The sequence below is a fragment of the Myotis daubentonii genome, chromosome 2 (assembly GCF_963259705.1).
Source record: "Myotis daubentonii chromosome 2, mMyoDau2.1, whole genome shotgun sequence".
In the NCBI taxonomy this organism is placed as follows: domain Eukaryota; kingdom Metazoa; phylum Chordata; class Mammalia; order Chiroptera; family Vespertilionidae; genus Myotis; species Myotis daubentonii.
The window spans coordinates 108,142,505-108,157,503 of NC_081841.1; the positions used below are offsets into that span (position 1 = coordinate 108,142,505).

General features: G+C 44.2%; 1 protein-coding gene across 1 annotated transcript in view; it reads right to left on the reverse strand.

Moving 5' to 3' along the window:
- Positions 1-14,999, reverse strand: part of ATP12A (ATPase H+/K+ transporting non-gastric alpha2 subunit) — a 30,861-nt gene that overhangs the window by 7,538 nt on the left and 8,324 nt on the right. Inside the window, exons 5-13 of the mRNA XM_059680848.1 lie at positions 14,715-14,828; positions 13,685-13,819; positions 13,190-13,307; positions 12,677-12,945; positions 11,324-11,522; positions 11,050-11,159; positions 8,318-8,452; positions 4,928-5,120; positions 2,569-2,750 (exon numbers count right to left, since the gene is read on the reverse strand). Coding sequence (XP_059536831.1) covers positions 2,569-2,750; positions 4,928-5,120; positions 8,318-8,452; positions 11,050-11,159; positions 11,324-11,522; positions 12,677-12,945; positions 13,190-13,307; positions 13,685-13,819; positions 14,715-14,828 — 1,455 coding nt within the window. The remainder of the gene's footprint in view (positions 1-2,568; positions 2,751-4,927; positions 5,121-8,317; positions 8,453-11,049; positions 11,160-11,323; positions 11,523-12,676; positions 12,946-13,189; positions 13,308-13,684; positions 13,820-14,714; positions 14,829-14,999) is intronic.

The following is a 14,999-nucleotide window of genomic DNA, read 5'->3' on the forward strand; positions in this document are numbered from 1 at the left end:
TTTACATTTTTAAAGTTTTGAGCTTTTTTCTGTAGGGTCAGTTTTTCATGCTGGTGCTAAAAACTGGAATTCTAGCACTTGACTTAAATCACAAATCTTCCTAAATTCTGGTAAGAAAATATAAAAGTAAGGTAAGAAGAAAGGGTGGTTCCTCCCCCCTCCCAGCTGGGAAAGTCATTATCTGAGCATGAAGCGAGAGCTGATAAAGTGGATAATTAAAAACATTCACAAAAGTATCCACCCCACTTTCTTGTTCAGTGCGTGACTTGTATGAAAATGTATAATCCTATTATTTTAAAAAACAAAACAAATAAACAAAAGCTCTACCCTGTTTTCATAGATGAATGTTATTTCCACAAAGGAGAAGACACTTAGCATTCACATACTGTTGTAGTACCCAAAGTTGTAATTCTGTTTGTTGTTTTAATTAGTAATTTGTTGCCTGGTGATAATTTATTACCCGACAGCCGTGTATTCCTAAAAGGCATGAATACTTGGGTAAACCAGAATTGGTTCACTGTTCTTTCCCTGTTTCCCCCAACATGCGTGAAAGTATAATAAAGCCAATGACATTTATTTTCCCAGTGTAACCTGGAATCTTTAGTTATTTAAATTATCAGCTAACTCTTCCCACACTGCTAGCTCCTCAGTCCAGTGTGTCTCCTTCATTGTACTCATCATAACAATCAGTTTTGAGTTTTCTGTCCCTCCAATTAGATGGAAAGAAAGAAAGCTCCCTCAGGGTGGGAATAATGTCGTCTGTTTGTTTCTATAGTTCCAGTTTCTTGCAAGGGTGCCTGGTACATAACTGACACTCAACAATTGATTGTGGAAAGAATTAACACAAAGAAAAACTGAGTCTTTCCTTAGGAAACTATCTTTATATTTACTTTCAAAAAAAAAAAAAAAAAGCACAAAACCCAGAGGGTTGTTAATATTCCAGATTATACAACTGGATCACTGGCAAGTAATTTCATATCAACCCTTTGTTTCAGAATTTTCTCACTCTAAATTAGGCACATAAGATTTTAGATCTACTTTACTGGGTTTTGAAATTTCACACAAGGGTAACTCAGAATAGCTGGGAATTTGACCAGAGAGGAGTTCCGGTGCAGCGTTTACGCTGGGGAGGTCTGGAGAGAAGGCGGGGAGAGGCTGAAGTTCAGGCGACACTGTAACCCGGTTGGGTGATGCTTGGATGCACAGGCAGAGAGCACAGGGTGGGCATATGGGCGCCATTGGACAGGCCCCGATGGGGCTGCCTGGAGTCCCCTGAGAGGATGGGGAGGTGTGGGCACCAGGACACGCCAGGTGAGTCCAGGCAATCCAGCTGAAAAGGACAGACAGTGATGCCGCAGAGGGTTCCGGACAGGAGAGCGGGATGCCGTGGAGGCCGTTTCCTCTGTAAGGAAGGGCCTCGCTTAGGAGGGGTCAGGTCTGAGGAACAGTGACAGCCCAGGCGAGGGGATCAGATCGCGATCTCAAGTTTGTCCGTCGGAAGGTCAGTGGGAAGTGAGGAAGCCGACCTGGTCCTGGGGTTAGTCGGCTAATTCACAGCGATGTGGGGGACGTTTATGTCTACAAAGGTGAAGGGTTGTCCTGGCCGGTTTGGCTCAGTGGATAGAGCATCAGCCTGCCCTTTCCCTTTGATTTTACTGTATTTGTGAAAGGCCTGGTAGCTGTCTACCTGGGACAGCCTCATGTGGCTTCAACAATCTTGATATTAACATGGTAGTGGAATGAAGATTTTGGTTTCGATATCATGAAGGCAACTGGATTGCTGAGGCTGAACCTCAAGAGTTTACAATAAAATCTTTTATTATCTAGTATCATCTAGGGCAAAATATGGCTACTTCACGGCACAGGGAGTTAGCTTTCTTCTCACTGCAGTTATGGTTGTGCTTTATTTCACACAGACATAATCATTTTGCTTATATTTGCAGTTACTGAAAGCTTAATGTCGTGAAAGTAGAGATTTTTAAAAATGAATTAAAGCCTTGGGCAGTGTGGCTTAGCTGGTTGTCATCCCATGCACCGAAAGGTCCTGGGTTCGATTTCAGATCAGGTCACATACCCAGTTTGCTCGTTCGATTTCTGGTTGGGATGCTGTGGGAAGCAACCAATAGGTGTTTCTCTCTCTCTCTCTCTCTGTCTCTTTCTCTCTTTCCTTCTCTCTCTCCCTTTCCCTTCCCCTTCCTCTTTCTCCAAAAAAAGGCGGGGGGTAGAGGGATTATGGTATTTACTTGAAGAGACCTAAATACTATCTCTTCTGACAAATGTCCTTAGGAAGGGACACAACATACATGGAGGACTTCTTTTGTTTAGTTTTGTTAATTCTCATCCAAGGATATTTTTCCATTGATTTTTAAAGAGAGTGGAAGCGAGAGAAAAAGAGAGAGAGAGAGAGAGAGAGAGAGAGAGAGAGAGAGAGATCGGTGCAAAAGAGGTATCAATTGGTTGCCCTCCTGCACATGCCCCAATGGCTACCCATGTACCCTTGATCGGGAATTGAACCCAAGACCCTCACCAGCCAGGGCCATGGAAGACTTCTTAAGTCAGGAAGATAACTCCCACCTTGATCCCCGCACTCCGACATTTGGTGATTGCATCCGGGACAGTGGACCGAGGGGGATCAATCATTGACAAGAGTCCCACAAAACAGAGATCGGACATGGGAAAGTTCATGGCATCGACATCAAATGAATAGGTTTCTGGAAACTCGTCTGCTGGCAGGTAGAGATGACAGAAACCTGGAATGGGTGTGGATTTGGAAGTCAGTGTCTCCCATGGAATGACATGAGAAAAGGAAGGACATTTTCATACACTCTCAGTCCTTTATTCTTTTACCAATAGAATCTATCAGAATTCATTCTTTCAATTTCATAATGCATGTTTTAAGCAAAGATATAGCTCATCCAAAAAAATTCATTTGCCCTTAGGTTCTCGCAGTGGTCGGCAAACTGCGGCTCGGCAAACCGCAGCTCACTAGCCACATGCGGCTCTTTGGCCCCTTGAGTGTGGCTCTTCCACAAAATACCAGCTCTTCCACAAAATACCGACTTCTGTGCATGGGCCACGAAGTTTCAATCGAACTGTATGTGCATGCCCGCACGTGGTATTTTGTGGAAGAGCCACACTCAAGGGGCCAAAGAGCCACATGTGGCTCGCGAGCCGCGGTTTGCCGACCACGGGTCTAGGGTTATGAAAATCAAGAATGGACAGCCTTTACTTCTGAAGATATCCCAGTTGAGTGTGGGGACAGAGACATAAAGAAATAAGCATAATGGAACATGGTGTGTGTTATTGACGAGAGCTACACTTCAGCCACCTGGGGAGTCAAGAAAGACTTCACCAAGAAGGTTGTATGTAAGCTGACTCTTGAGAGAGGCATTAGGGAGGAGTTGGGGGTGGGAAGACCAATTAGGAAGAAAAAACAGCACGTGCTACTGCACAAATGGGGGAAAGGGTCTGGGGATCAGGGGAATGGTACAGAGTTCAGTCTTTAATAGAGAGAAAGGCCAATAGTAGTGGCTCGGCAGTATCTGCCTCAGATGGTATTTGGCTCTCACAGGTTGAGGTGAAGGGATTCCTGTGTCTGGTGGGACTTCCAAGGTCATGTGACTTTCTCATCAGCTTTCACATTAAATTTATCCTCATCCTGGCCCACTGCATGGCCCACACGTTTCAGTGAAGCACAGGCTCTGAGAGGTCAAATGTGAGGTTCTTAGAACGACCCGAATTAGATAAGTATCAGTCTTGCCCTGAAAAGGCGACTTGCTAATGTGAGCTATTTGATAATACTTCAAGCAGATCATCTCATTTATATGTTTTACAAACTCAATATCCTTTAGATTTCCGCTCTACTGGCAATAACCTTCATTATGTCTATTAAGCCTTATCATTGACCATGAACTTGTTACCTTGAATTTATCATCCTGTAGTTCAGAGGTGCCACTCTGTCAGCCCATGATTCTGATAACAAGATGAGACAGGTTGGCCATCCAGCAGAGTAGCTGTGGCCTCCACAGGACTTTGTGATATCACTGAAGTGACCGCAATTAGGTTCCTGCCACAATGTATTTCTATAGTTCCTTCTACCTCTAATCCCTTATTTCTGTTACTGGTAATATTTGCCCATAATCACTAAGTAAAATAATTCAACATTTTAAAAAACTTACTTTTCTCCTCCAATAAGTTGATAAATCTTACCAATTCTTCCTCTAAAAAAGTCTCTGGTAACTGACATCTCCTTCATGTTCCCATTGCCCTGGATCAAATTTCTATCCTCTGTCACCTGAACGAGAGCAGCCCCCTCCTCCTGAGACCCAGGCCTGTCTGCTCCCTGATGCCGCCAAGCATGATCCTTGAGAAAACGCCTACTCTGAACAGTTTATTTGCTGCAAAGCCTCCAGTGGCTCTGTCCTGACTGCCAAATGAAACCCAGTTCCTCACCCACATAAGGCACTCCAAACCTTGACCTCCCATCTATCTTTCCAGCCCTACCTCCCATGATGACATAATCTCCTCAGTCCTGCAACACTCCACATTGACCAACTTCCTGACAATGCTCACCACCCTGGCCCCAACCCCCCACCGCCGTTTCTACCTCTGGGCTTTGGCCTATGTTGTTCCCTCCACTGTGAAACCTATCCCCCACTTCCCTTCAAATATTGTCATTCAAGGCCTGGTTTAAATGGAATCCTTCCATAGAACCTTCCTAGATTTTCCTGCCTGGCAGCAACCCCACCCTCCTTGCTGCCATCATGTGATATGCTCTTAATCTGTATACCATTCTTCTTCTTGTGAGCCCTGTGGAGGCCACAGCTACTCTGCTGGATGGCCAGCCTGCCTCATCTTGTGCCCTGATGCAGCACAGAGTCTTGCACTGAACAGGTGACACATAAAGGTTCTGCCATGAAGAGCTTACCCAGAACACGCTCCCCTAGACCTCCCAGTTCCATGTATGCAGTGTAGAAGGCCTCAGCTGTACTATTGTTCAGAGGCTGCTCCTGGCCATTGACCATGATGGTGCTGCACTTCTCTAAGACCTTCTCAGGGGCCCCTTTCATCACCATGAGGAAGCGCTTGTCAATGGGGTCATCTGTCTTATGTATGGAGAGCTGGGAGGGAAGAAAGTGGACATAAGTACAGCATGCTAGTAAATCATGACACTGTCTCTATTACTGAGGGCCTGAATTGTACCGACCTTTTAATTAGCAACATGACAAAATGAAAAGCAACTTTTTCTCTCATTGGGTTACTTATCCTTGAAATGTAAAGAGGAATTTTACAGGTGGGTTCTCTCCTTTTCATTTTCTGGCTAAGTGATATGCAAGACATCTGGACTCAGCCAGCTAGTCACAGCCTAGCTTTAGAGGGGCTGTCAGCTTATGACATCTTCTACCTTGAACACGATCTGCATGGGGTGCCTGTGGGGGTTAGGGGCTGTAAGCCACCTCATCTCATCTCCCATCTCTACCTCCTCTGAGCTATTCTGAGCTCAGGCAGGTATGAGAGCAGCAGGCCTTCCTGTGCCTCATCCTCTCTACACCGATCCAGTTTTTACTACCTGGATATGAGAGAAAATGGTGGGTGTGTGGAAGTGGGCAGGCTCACGTCCAGGCTTTCAGGAGAAAAGTTACGTAACAGGTATCACAATTCTAACACCAATGCCCTTGAACTAGTAATTCTTCTTCTGGACTCATCCTAATAAGATAATTGGGAAAAGTGTGAAAAAGTGTATAATAATAAATGGCTAAATCTTACGTAGTCCTTATTATATACCAGGCACTCTTAAGCCCTCAAAAGGAATTTGAAGAAGCTGGAGTATTTGAGAGAGAATGAGTAAGTTTATGAGAAAAATGCTACTATTTTGGGTCTATCAGTTGATTTTTAGACTTTCAGATATCAGAGATGAGTACAATAAAAAAAATAGAGGGCAAGCATAGTTTGCCAGCTTTTTAAATTTATGGTCATGTAAACACATTAAAAAGCAACTAACCAATCAAAACCAAAACCAAACCAAGAGCAAACTTCCCATCTACTATCACCATTGTTTTCTCAAAGGTAGAGCATTTCAACATTTAAAAAGTAGGAATACTGCCTTGGCCGGTTTGGCTCAGCGGATAGAGCGCCGGACTGCGGACTTGGACTCGGGGGTCCCAGGTTCGGTTCTGGTCAAGGGCATGTGCCTTGATTGCGGGCACATACCCAGTAGGGGGCGTGCAAGAGGCAGCTGATTGATGTTTCTCTCTCATCTTTGTTTCTAGCTCTCTAGCCCTCTCTCCTCCTCTCTGTAAAAAATCAATAAAATATATTTTTTTAAAAAAAGTAGGAATAACAAACACTTATGTGTGCTGTCCTAAGTGCTCACATAGTAAAGTAATTCTCAAAACTGCCATAAGGCTGTGGGTGTTCTTATCACCATTTACAATGCAGGAAACTCAGGTGCAGAAAGGTTAAATGACTCATGCAAGGTCACACACTAACAGGTGGCTGAGCTGGGGTTTGATTCAGGCTGGCAGGTGCGAGGCCCCACCCTGATCACGTAGGATGTAAAGGATAATTGTTTAAATGAAACACATTCCTCTTTACATAAAGCTTTATAAAATATTGTCTAAAAATCCAATTTGTCACAAACTACTGAAAATCTCTTCATGGACCAGCCTCAGTTTGGCGAATTGCTATTCTAAGGCCAATAAGATGTGGACTTTCTACTTTGTTTCCTGCAGTTGACAGAAACCTCACAATTTTCCAAGGTCACAACATCTACTTCTCATTGTTCATGGTTAATTTTTGCTCAGGTATAAAGTTCAAATGGCACCAACAACATCCAAAGAGGTGTTTTGGCCTTGTCAGCAGGAACACACACAAGCGCTCTCTTCTTTCTAGTCCCAACTCTGGTTAGCCCATTTTCTCCTTCCACTTTTAGTACATGAGCCTCATGGGATCTGCTTTTTCTCATTTCTTACATGCTGAAGGAAGTCTTTACTGGTAGATGAAGTTCATCTACTCCAGTAAAGACTTTTTGTAGGGTCTGTGTGAGTCCTGGCTCAGCCTTCAAGAGCTGTGTGATAAAGTTCTGTGCCTCACTCTCTACCTTACAGAACTGTGGTGAAAACTGAGTGATTTAATACATGTGGAAATTAGCACACATGATTACTATTATTATTTTAGGATTGTGACTCATTCTATTTTCACTAAAGTTTTGAATGAGAGATCTGATTTCCTTGCTTTAATATTTGACATCTCACACTTTTGTTGGTTATCTGTTTGGCTAACTGCAATTCTTCATTGGCGCATTATCCACAAAGATGTTTGCAACAGTTTTTTTTTCCATCCAAACAAAATAGTAGGCTAATCACCAGAAACTTTGACACAAACATGGCTATCTTATTTATACACTTTATTGTTAATGCAAGGCAAAATCATAATGCCTATGCTCAGTTCTGGAGTCTATTGGAAAGCCCATTGGCAGCAGGACCTTGGGCTACACACTGTCATTTTTCCAAACACAGGAAGGATGGGGATGTTTGATGGTTGGCCACCCCTAAAATGAGGGAGACAACTAGGCAAGGACAGCCATTTTCTTTCTGAGAAATGAGTGGAAAGAAGATCCCTATGGGACAGGCCTGGAAAGCCATTGGCTGGTCATCAGAGAGACTCCTCACTGGTTTCATAAAGGCAAGGCTTCCTCATATGGCCTGAGCAAAACCTGTTCTGCCTCTGACTTATATGGTAGAAAAAGCATGTGCTCAGGAGTCAAACAGATGTGTGAAAATTGGTTGTGCCACTTTGATGCTGGAATGAGCTTGGTGACATTAAGACACTCAGAGTCTGTTTCCTTACCCATAAATTGGGATTAATTAGTCCCATTTCATATGCTTACTGTGAGGATCAATGGGACAATGTATATGAAGCACCTGACACAGACTGAGGACACAGTTAGCTCTATCCCTTCCTCCACCTTTCATTTACCCTTTGGGCTCTGGCTGTTGCTCCTCATTTGTGCAAGTCACCCCACAGGGGCACGTGTGAATGAGTGAGGATGTGAGTGAATGTGCCTGTAATAGAGATAGATTGTTCTAGGTAGGAGAAGCCGGGCTGACAACATTCTTTTTCTCTATCTGCCTCAGGCAGAGGAAGGAGGCCAGCAAGAGAAAACCTGTTCTGGGTTTACTAGACACCCAGGCCATACATCTCAGAGGACTATTTTTAAAGTCAAGTATCATTCAAAATTCGTACTAACCTAAGAGTACTTACATGTAGAAATGTCGTTCTCCTAATAACAGAAATTCAGTTGTGAGGAACAACTCACCTGAAATTTGTTGGTTGAGTTAAAAGGGATTTCTGCTACTTTGTGGTTTCTTTTTCTAATTTCCATCACATCACCCAAAACCACCTCTGAGAATTTCAAAAGAGCAGTTTCTGAGGCATCTCCAACCACAACTCTCTGAGAATCAAAAGAGTTAAAAATAAATATTTGTAGCACATAATCTGGTTCTTTGGGGATTATTTTCAATGAACCAACTAGCTCAGTGGTTCTCAACCTTCCTAATGCTGCCACCCTTTAATATAGTTCCTCATGTTGTGGTGACCCCCAACCATAAAATTATTTTCATTGTTACTTCATAACTGTAATTTTGCTACTGTTATGAATCATAATGTAAATATCTGATATGCAGGATGTATTTTCATTGTTACAAATTGAACATAATTAAAGCATAGTGATTAATCACAAAAGCAATATGTAATTATATGTGTGTTTTCCGATGGTCTTAGGCGACCCCTGTGAAAGGGTCGTTCGACCCCCAAAGGGATTGTGACCCACAGGTTGAGAACTGCTGAACAAGCTGGACAGACAAAATGATAACACACAATTGTGACTGAGTTAAGACCATGGTAAAAATGTTAAAGTGAATCATGCCTCCTACTGGCATTAGCAAAGCTCAAAGTTAGAGCTCTGAGAGCTGAAAGGTTTCATGAAAAACAGCAGTTATGAATTAGATCTTGAAAGACGGTTACAAAGAGAGGAGAAGAAAGCCTTTCAGAAGCCAGAATGCCATGAATGAATGTGAGAAGTGGAAGACTTCTGTCCTGATGCTGGGAGTAGAGATGGACATGGAGGGCCCTTAAATGCAAGCCGAAGTCTAGGTTCAAGAAGTAGAAAACAGAAGCAAAGGAAGTTTTTGAGCAAAGTTAGGTGATGTATTTCATCTAATGTAGTTTTTAAGGAAAATTAGTGCCATGCAAGAAAGACTGGAGGAGGGATAAACTCGAGTTAGGTAAGCCAGTTATTTTGATACAAGTAATTGGTGATAATAGAGATGTAAAATTATAGATATACTAGAGGCCCAGTGCATGGAATTTGTTCACTTAGGAGGGGGGGGTCCCTCAGCCTGGCCTGCACCCTCTCACAGTCCGGGAGCCCTCGGGGGATGTCCAAGGGGAAGCAGGCCTAAGCTGGCAGTCGGACATCCTTAGCACTGCCACAGAAGTGGGAGAGGTTGCCACCACTGCCACTGTGCTCACCAGCCATGAACCCAGCTTGTGGCTGAGTGGCACTCCCCCTGTGGGAGTGCACTGACCACCAGGGGACAGCTCCTGCATTGAGTGTCTGTCTCCTGATGGTCAGTGTGCATCATAGGACCGGTTGTTCCGCCATTTGGTCAATTTGCATATTAGTCTTTTATTATATAGACTTTTAAAAAAACATACCTTTATTGATTTCAGAGAGGCGGGGGAGGGAGAGAGAGATAGAAACATCAATGATGAGAGAGAATCATTGATTGGCTGTTTCCTTCACACCCCCTACTGGGAATTGAGCCTGCAACCCCAGGCATGTGTCCGGACTGAGAATCGAACCTCAACCTTCTGGTTCATAAGTTGATGCTCAACCACTGAGCCACTCTGGCTGGGAAAATTATAGAATTTTTGAAGCAAGAATGATAGGACTTGGTGAGGAGAAAGTAAAGATGACATCTAAAAGTTTTGGCTCAGATGACAAGTAAAATGGTGATGTCACAGGAAAAGAGAAAAATTGGGATAAGATCTTGATTTGGAGCCAGGTTGGGTGCAGGTGGAAGGTGACAAGTAGTATAGTTTTATTGAGAGTCTAACAGTCAAAACTTCCAAGTGCAAAACAAACACACAGCTAGCTGGAGATCCATGACTTGGGATGAGAAATTAGAACTGGACATAAGGATTTGAAAGACAGAGAAGAGATTGGCTAAGAAGAGAATTGATGAGCTAGCTGATAGAGAAAGAAAAACAAGAAATACAAGAAGGTAGGGGAAGGTGAGGGTAAGGGAGAGATAACCAAAGGACCTGTATGCATGCATATAAGCCTAACCAATGGACACAGACACCGGGGGGGGGGGGGTGAGGGCATGAGTGGGGGAGTGAGGGCATGAGTAGGGGTGGGGGCAATGGGGGGATAAGGACACATATGTAATATCTTAATTAATAAAGAAAATTTAAAAAAAAATACAAGAAAGAGTCAATGAAAAAAATGACATAGAGAAAAGCCAAGGGGACAGGTTCAGTGACTCACTGGGAGGTTGAAGAAGAGAGAAAGGGAGGAAGGAGAGAGAAAGGAAAGGAAGGGAACAAAAGGAGTTAGTTTGTTGCATATTCCAATATTGTAGGACCCTTAGAGCGCCTGCAGCCAAGAAGAATGTTTTAAGATGAGTTCTTCATTTCCATCCAATTATATTTTAAACTTCAGTGAATGACATGTATAAAATAAAAATTTTGATTATATCTACTTATCTGATCAAGAAGTTAGGAAAATAACTTAAGGACACATTCATTTTCTGGAATAAGACAAAATTTCCAAAGGACTGAGATCAACCTGAGGCCTTCAGATGTCTTTGTGATGTTGCAAAGCTAGTTAGAATGAACAAAATCTTTTGCAGCTCTTGGAAGCCACGCTTGCTCTTACTAGTACAAGCTTTCCTGTGTTGGAGAGATTAAATCTAGCACCAAATTAGAACAGGCTAAGTGACTTCAAACTGGCTGTGGTTTAAGACAGTGATGCAGACACTTTACCTTCATGATGGGGACTCTTTCCTGTCCTGGTCTGAACTCTGCTCGGTTACACAGTGCAATTATCTTTGATAATGAGGCCCAGGTTCCAGAGCTTTGATCAAAGGCTTGCTCTGGAAAACAGAAAGCACAGGGGATGCTATGGGTGCTGGGCCCCCTCTCCACAAACCATACTGTTCACAAAATTTTGAGACTGCACACCAACTCTGCCACACTGGCCGTGACCTTCTTCTCAAGTCCACAGCTTTGAGCCAAACTGATGCTCCAGAAGACTTACTCAACTGGTCTTCACTGGTGTCAGCCATAAAGATCTGATTGTCAAACCACAGATGGGCCACGGTCATCCTGTTCTGGGTCAGAGTCCCCGTCTTGTCTGAGCAAATGATGGAGGTGGAACCTAGTGTCTCCACTGCCTCCAGGTTCTTCACCAGGCAGTTCTTCTTAGCCATCCGTTTTGCTGTCAGTGACAGAGTCACCTGACAGAAGAGAGAAGAGAAAAATCCATTTGAATGCAGGTACAATAACATAAAAGTAGCTAAGGCTGGATTAGTTTCAGGCAGTACCTGATAAATCCTATATGTCATGACACTTTTTTATTATTATTAAATATGGGATATTTCTTTTGTCCTTTTACACCTTAAAAAAATCCTGAGGAATTCACAGGTGACAAAACCAAGCAAGGTTTTTATGGCCCATACTCATGGGTAATTACAGAGGGTGCTTTGGTCACCCAGCTCTTGTCGGACAAAAGAGTGAATGCATAAGGTTTGTGCCAAAGAGCTTGTCCCAAAGGCTTGCTTGTTGCTTTGATGAATCAAGAAGTGTTTGTATTTCATTTTAAGAGGTCCAGATTTTAAAGGTTCTTAGCTCTCTCTTTTAAGCCCCGAGATCTCAAAGGGTTCTTTGGGCTCAATTTCTTCAAATTACTACCTGCTGGAGTCAGAAGGAACATGGAGTTCAGAAACTTCTGTCCATCTTTGCTGAGGACAACAGCAGGCCAATGATCTGAGGCTGCCTTTACATGTTAACTGGAACCACGAGACCCCCCCCCCCCCCCGCACAGGGCCTCCATAACAGAGACTGGGGGGGAGGGGGGGGGCGCGGCGTTGTTTAAGGATTAATTGGATGGGTCCTACCAAGGGAGACCCAAAGCTGAATTTTGGGGAAGGTCCAGGAAAGGGCTGTATTTCTCTGCAGAAAAAAAGGAGTTTGTGTGTCTGTGTGTGTCTAAGGGAAGAGAATTTAGGTAAACAAAGTGCCTAAATTCCTCAGCTGTAGAAACTGCCAAGGAAATTGTGGAAATGTGAGAAAGACATCTGGCTGCTCAAAAATCTGTGAATGATGGTTCAAGCCTTATCTAGATCTTAAGGAGCAAAGTTACATATGTGATTCGCAGATAGTTCTCCTAAATGAAAATGCAAAGTTTTCAAGGACAGTGCATTCAAATATGAACAACCTCATAATTCCTCTGTCCCTCTAAGAATCATTCCATTCAGAATGTCTCCTGGTTGTCTCTGACTGGGAGGGAGTATTGCTCTGAGCTGGAGGAGTGGGACCTCCCCCAGCATAACAGGGTGGCATGTATTAACAGGGTGGCATGGGGACAGGCCACCTAGCAGCATGGACTCACAGTGACAGTGGCCAGGAGGCCCTCAGGTACATTGGCCACAATGATGCCAATGAGAAAGATGATGGAGTCCAGGACACGGTACTTCATGGACACCGCAATGATGAAGAAAAGGACGCCGATGGAGATGGCCACTCCTGCCACAATGTGAACGAAGTGCTTGATCTCGATGGCGATGGGTGTCTTCTCATTCCCAACTCCTGAAGCCAGTGAGGCGATCTGACCAATGATGGTGCGGTCACCCGTGTTGATGACCATGCCAGTTGCTGTGCCTACAGGTGAAGTGGATATTTTATTTCATGAGTCCTCAGCTGGGAGAGGACCACAGACTCCTCATCTCGTGGCTTATGTGATCAATTAACACATGACATTACAAAGGCCAACATCAGTTCTGTAGGCCCTGCAATTCTAGGTTTTCTCTTGGACAAGCTTTGTACAAGAGATGAAAAGAGAGACAAACATAGAGCCCAAAGGGACCCAGTGGTGTGGGCGGTCCTGAGAGCTGGCAAGACTTACCTTCCAGACAGGTTGTTGAATAGAAGCCAATGTTCTTTGTCTCCAGGGGGTCATCATGGGTGAACTCACAGGAGCGGGACTGGGGCTCAGACTCCCCAGTGAGAGATGAGTTGTCAACCTAGAAGAAATTGTGAAGAAGTTCAAGATGAGCCCTGACCTGTGTTTCTCAGTGGTTAGAGCATCTGCCCATGCACCAAAGGGTCATGGGCTCGATTCCAGTCAAGGGCACTTACCTGGTTGGGGCATGTGTGGGAGGCAACCAACCGATGTGTCTCTCTCGCATTGATCTTTCTCTCTTTCTCTCCCTCCCTTACTCTTTCTGAGAATCAATGGAAAAAATATCCTCAGGTGAGGTTTAACACACACACAAAAAGAAAACAACAAAATATTCAAGATGAGGCACTGTGTCCCCTGCTCCAGTTACGCCAAGAACTGGAAGGACCACAGAATGCCAGCCAGTTAGCAGCCTGATCCCTGGGCACCTGTGACACTTACCTTGCATCCCTGGGCAAACAGCAGCCTGATGTCTGCAGGGATCTGGTCTCCTCCTTTAATCTCCACTATGTCTCCCACCACCAGCTGCTCTGCAGGAATTATCTTCTTCTCTGAATCTCGAATGACAAGCGCTTGCTACAAAAGAAAATGTGGTAGATGCCTTAGATCGGGGAATGATGCTGATGCTTCTCCATCCACCACTTACCAAAACTCAGACATCAAAACTCAAAATGGCAAAAGATGAAACAAAAGACTTTGTCTTGGGCCTGAAGACCCTAAGAACTATTTTTTTTCCTGAGGAGGAGCTCCTAGAGAGATTCTTAGATACAGAAAATGTATTGTGGGCAGATATAGCAAAGGGACAGCCCTGGGTCTGACTGAAAGGAATGAGTACTCCTGGCTTCAATGTCAGGGAAGAATCCTAAAGGTTGAATCAAAGAGCTTAATAATCTTGCTCAGCTCAGGAAAACTTTAATGCTGGAGGAAGTGGGTCTCCTCCACCATTAGCACAAAAGATCCCCAGAGCCCCCTCTAGCTGGCAGCTCTGGGGCCCAAGGACAATGTGGTTTTCCCACTGTGCTGACAGTGGTGCACAGTCTCCCTAGAGGACACCTACCAGGGGCCTTTGTAGGGACAGAGGAGCGTGGATGCCCCACATTGAGTGCATTCTGGGGCAACATGCAGTGAAGCTCAGCAGTGGCAGCCAAGATGGTCACAAATAAAAACTACCAGACCACCTGAATGACTTTTGTCTCAACAGTTCGCCAACACTTCCAAGCAATAATAGAAGATACTATGCAATGACTAATGTTTCCATCCTACTATACTCTTGACTAAGCATTTTCCTGTCTCTTACCTAACTGATTATCTCAGTGAAGAAGTGGGGGTTCATAGAGAGTAGGTCACTTGCCCAAGACTTCTCAGACAGAAAAGGATGAGCCTGAGCCTGGCCACGGACCCTGTGTCCCCAAGGCCTCATTCCCCTCACCTGCAGTCATGCAGAAATGGAAGCGGGACAGCTGCTACGCACCTGTGGGATCATCTTACTGAAGCTGGCCATGATGTTGGTGCTCTTGGCTTCTTGGTAGTAAGCAAAGATTCCTGTTAATATGACAACCAGCGCGAGCACGGTGCCCAAGTACACCTGGGTCAGGAGGAGAGGCATTGGTCAGAAAAGCCAGCCACAGAGTGAGCCAGTTCCTAGGGCTAGAGCTCTTCATGGAAAGGCCAGAGAGATGGCAGTTGTGTCCTGGTGTAATTTACAGGCCACAAAACACATCCATTTTAAGTTTATAATTCAATGATTTTTAAAACA